Genomic DNA, 5,142 nt, shown 5'->3' on the forward strand with positions numbered 1-5,142 from the left:
AGATCAACCTGTCGTGGAAGATCAACTTGATCTTGAGAATGATACTAATGAAGAAATCTCTGTTAGAGGTACAAGACCTCTAGATGAGATCTATGAGAGATGTAATGTGGCTTTAGTGGAGCCTACTAATCCTGAAGAGGCTATAAAGTCAGCTAGTTGGAAAGCTGCAATGGAGGAGGAATTGAATATGATCAACAAAAATGACACTTGGCAGCTGGTAGAAAGGCCTACTGATAAAAGGGTGATTGGTGTAAAATGGGTTTTCAGAACTAAGTTGAATCCAGATGGTTCTGTTAACAAGTTAAAAGCAAGGCTAGTTGTTAAAGGTTACTCTCAGCAATTTGGAGTAGATTTTTCTGACACCTTTGCTCCAGTGGCAAGACATGATGCTATAAGATTGTTGATCGCTTTAGCAGCTCAAAAAGGTTGGAAGATTTTCCAACTTGATGTCAAATCTGCATTTCTTAATGGCTACTTGAAGGAGGAGATATTTGTGGAGCAACCCCCATGTTTCCTTAAAAAAGGAAATGAAGACAAAGTGTATCAGCTCAAGAAGGCCTTGTATGGGCTAAAGCAAGCACCGAGGGCTTGGTATAGCAGGATAGATGATCATTTGCTGCAGTTGGGGTTCAAAAGAAGTCCTAGTGAGGCCACTCTCTATGTGCAACAAGCAGGTGATGATTTATTAATTATTTCTTTGTATGTTGATGATCTTCTCATAACTGGCAGCAACATTGCTTTAGTGCAAAAGTTCAAAAAAGAAATGCAAAATGTGTTTGAGATGACTGATTTGGGAGAAATGTCATATTTTCTTGGTATGGAAATTCTTCAAACTGAGCAAGGAATTTTCATAAGCCAAGAAAAATATGCTAAAGATGTGCTGAAAAAGTTTGGCATGGAGAATTGCAAAGATGTTAGCACTCCACTGGGTTTGAATGAGAAATTAAGCAAAGAAGATGGAAGTGATAAAATTGATGCTGGAATTTATAGAAGTTTGATTGGTTGTTTGCTATACTTGACAGCAACACGACCTGATATTATGTTTGCTACAAGTTTGTTGTCAAGATTTATGCAAGCTCCAAGTGAAATACACTTCAAGGCTGCAAAAAGAGTATTAAGATATGTGAAAGGAACAACAGATTTTGGTGTTTGGTTCAAGAAAGGAGAAGAGGTTCAGCTGATTGGATTTGTGGATAGTGATTGGGGTGGCTCACTTGATGATATGAAGAGTACCTCAGGCTATATTTTTACCATTGGTTCTGGCATGATCAGCTGGAATTCTAGAAAGCAGGATGTGGTGGCTCAGTCAACAGCTAAAGCAGAGTATATTGCTGCTACTCCTGCTGTCAATCAAGCCATTTGGCTAAGAAAAGTTCTTGAAGACTTGCATCACATGCAAGAGAATGCTACTGTAATTTTTTGTGACAATCAATCTGCTATAGCTATGACAAAAAATCCTGTGTTTCATGGAAGAAACAAGCACATCAAGATCAAATATCATTTTATTAGAGAAGCAGAAAAAGAAGAAGAAGTCAAGTTAACTCATTGCAGCTCTGAAGATCAATTTGCAGATGTTTTGACTAAAGCATTGCCCAAAGCAAGGTTCGAACAACTAAGGAAGAGTTTGGGAGTTTCCAGCAAAAGCGCCAAGGAGGAGTGTTGAAGAGGGTGGATTGTGGCACATTTGCTGTCACATCTTTTCTGTTTTTTTGTAGTTTTTTGAAGCAAAGTTATTAATGAGGGTATGGTGTATGGTACGGGAGAGTGCCTTACTTCTGTGGACAAAATCTTTTTTATTTGTTTTTGTTTTGTTGAAGACCACGTCTTCTTGCTCTATCTGTCTCTCTCCATATATGTACTTATAATGTATTGAAGTCACTGTAGAAAAAGCAGAAAAATACAAGTTGCTATTCATTTTTTGCTCTTCCGTGTTCTTAGTTCTTTAAGGTTGCTCTATCTATTAGCCTATTTCCATCTTCCATCCTCTGCTCTTTCAAAAATCCAACATTAATAAACTCGAGGAGTGCTAACAATAAAGATTTATCTTCGTTAAAACTTCATATCAAATTATGCACATTTCTATCGGTTAGAGTTAATCAAAATCACATTAAAATAAAAATTATATACGTAAAAGTGACCATTTTTAATATATATTAATTGAAAATCAGAACGTGTCATCTTTCAAATCCTACCGTAAAAATCTCTTAAGATTATAAAGAGCATATTTTGGAAACAAAAGCCAGTTAAGGTATAGTTAGACCAAACAATTAAGCCCCCCACAAAAAAAAAAAAAAAAAAAAAAAAAAAAAAAAAAAAAAAAAAGAAAAGCGAAGCATGTGATATGGTGCGCATCCTGCATGTTTTGCATGTCATACACGTGCATTGCTAAGCAAACTGATACTTGTCAGTTTTTTTCAGTCACTTTTCCTGTTGTCTAAACCAGCACTGAAACACCTGGAAACACCTTCCCGGTTTCGGTGGCAATAGATTATAACGAGAACAGTTCATGAATTAAAGCCCCAATCTCTTAGCTTTCGTTGCATGATATATGTTCTCAACTTGTCAATCTCATTTTGATAACGAAGTCTCTGTCTTTTGGCACTGAAAATATGGAATCCTTCAAGCTTAGCTTGCTCTTCTTTGTGCTTCTTCATGCCTTTCTCTTGCTTCCCAATTCGGTTCTCAGTAATGGTACTTGCTTCTCTCCCTCTCTATTTTTGTTTTGAATTAAATCAAAATTAGTATTTTGTTTTTAGTGAGTGTTAGAATAGGAGAAGAATTAATACTTGGAGAAATATCTCAAAAGCTGTTGTACTTGGTATAAGTTGGTAACACATTTATTAAAAAAAAAAAAGAGTTGGTGAAATATTAGCTTAGGATGCTAGTAGTATGGAAAATGAAACTCCCTCAAAGTACATTTTGGGATTTGCTCCATTTCTTATGTGAACATGATAATGATATTTAGGGTTGATTTGAACATCTTTGCTCTAGTGTTTTTTTTCCCATATAATAATGCATTAACATTTAAACTAATTAAGACACACTTTGACCATATACAAAAAGTTTTCAATGTGCAATATTTAGGGGAAATTTCCATGTTCATTAAGCTAGTAACATGAGGATTATGATGTTAATTAACATGACTCATAAACAAGTACTCTAGTATTGTAATTGTTATTTAACTGCAGACGATGAGGACAATCTCCTTCAAGGCCTCAACAGCTACAGGCAATCACAAAGGCTACCACCTTTGGTCAAAAATGGGAAAGCAGAATGCCTTGCTGATGAGATTGCCGATGAAATGGAGGACCAGCCTTGCACGACTTTCGCCGCCGGCGCAAACATAGCGCCCTCCACACAAACCCAGCTCACCAACTACCCCAAGCTCTTGAAAAAGTGCAAAATTGACGCCAACACCACATCAGACGGTGTGATTCTCCCAGTTTGTGTGTCTAATTTGGTCCCAACTCTTCTCCTGACCAACTACACACATACTTCATATGCAAAGTATTTGAACAATACCAAGTACACAGGGGCTGGCCTTGGCTCTGAGGATGATTGGATGGTGGTTGTTCTGAGCACTAGCACACCAACTGGAAGCTTTTCTGGTTCTCTTTCTTTGGTTTCCATGATGGGTTTTGGTCATTACTTGGTTTGGGGATTGTGGTCACTGTTTGTTCTTAGCTGAAGTAGATAAGTTGTGTCTTTCTTTTCTGCTTTGTGTCTTTAAGAAACTTTTCTCTCGTGTAAATTTGTTGTTTTAGCTTTTGGATGTTGTTTGGTCATTTTCTGAACTTTCATTCTGTATTGATTCTATAGCTTATTTTTGTGGTAGATATTTTAAAAAGTTAAAACAATATGCAGCATAAAGAAGCAGAACAAGGACAGGGTGTTCAAAATGATTTTCAGCTGTGCAAATTTTACCTTTCTCATTAATCTTGTCAATAAAAATAAAAGTGTTTAAAGTGTAAAGAGCAAAGATGGCACATGGAATCATCTCCATGAGCAAGGCAACCAAGGTGGCAAGCAAAGAATTAATGCAGAATATTTTAATTGAGTGCAAAGAGGATGCCTTGAACAACAAGTAATCTTCAATTATTTTGTAATTCATCACTATCTCATTGCCTTTATATAATGTCATATGGCAAGGCTCTTGAGACCAACTCCCAAGAAGCAAAAGAAACGGACTCTTTGGATTTATGCGTTGACCATGGCGTTCTCCAAAGTTAGCCTGCTTCTGTGTGTACTTGCTTGTGCCATCATATTGCCTGGTTCTCTGGTGCACTGTAATGGTACATTACTACACCCTTGATCTCTACACCATTTTATATGTTAATCCAAATGCAATTGTTCGTTTGTTAATTTTTTTTTTGCGTTCTCCAAAGTTAGCCTGCTTCTGTGTGTACTTGCTTGTGCCATCATATTGCCTGGTTCTCTGGTGCACTGTAATGGTACATTACTACACCCTTGATCTCTACACCATTTTATATGTTAATCCAAATGCAATTGTTCGTTTGTTAATTTTTTTTTTAATTATTAGCTTTACTGTATCAGTTAGTACTTTGTCTCTCTATAAGTAGGACTAAACTCGAAACAAGTTACAAAAAAAACCACGATCAACCCAACTTTAATAGCGTGTGTGCAGATTGTTGAGATCACATGTTTAATTTTTGGTGTATGTTATCTGTCTAACAAGTTATATCACATGTCTAAGACAAGTTATATCACATGTCTAATTTTTTGTGTCTCTAACAAGCTATATCAAATTTTTGATGTCTAACAAGCTATATTATGTTACATCATTCATACAATTGTTAGTTAAAAAGTGTTCTAATTTTTTCTATTTTTAAATAACGTGGTTATATGGTTGATTAGACACTATAATAACATGGCGATACAATTGATTAGAGACCATTTAAAATATTAATTAAGCAGAGGATCCGAGTCCCTATATCTACGTATGTGTGTGTCTATGCATATGCATGTAGTATGTACCCTTTTTGTTTTTAACTTGGAATGTATTTGTATATTCTCGGATCATTGATCATTGTTGGTATATTGAGTTCTTTTTTTTTTTTTTTTTTTTGGGGGGAAAAAAAATTTTTTTTTTTTTGAATTTTTTTTTTTAAAAACAAAAAAGCC

The 5,142-nt window shown here is 35.7% G+C and overlaps 1 protein-coding gene across 1 annotated transcript in view; it reads left to right on the forward strand.

Annotated features, from left to right (window-relative positions):
* Window positions 1–2,609: 2,609 nt before the first annotated feature.
* Window positions 2,610–5,142, forward strand: part of LOC21386023 — a 6,647-nt gene continuing 4,114 nt past the window's right edge. The window contains exons 1-2 of the mRNA XM_010107544.2: window positions 2,610–2,691; window positions 3,189–3,672. Of these exons, the coding sequence (XP_010105846.2) occupies window positions 2,610–2,691; window positions 3,189–3,672 (566 nt within the window). The remainder of the gene's footprint in view (window positions 2,692–3,188; window positions 3,673–5,142) is intronic.

Source organism: Morus notabilis, unplaced genomic scaffold (assembly GCF_000414095.1).
Source record: "Morus notabilis unplaced genomic scaffold, ASM41409v2 Scaffold1087, whole genome shotgun sequence".
Lineage (NCBI taxonomy): Eukaryota > Viridiplantae > Streptophyta > Magnoliopsida > Rosales > Moraceae > Morus > Morus notabilis.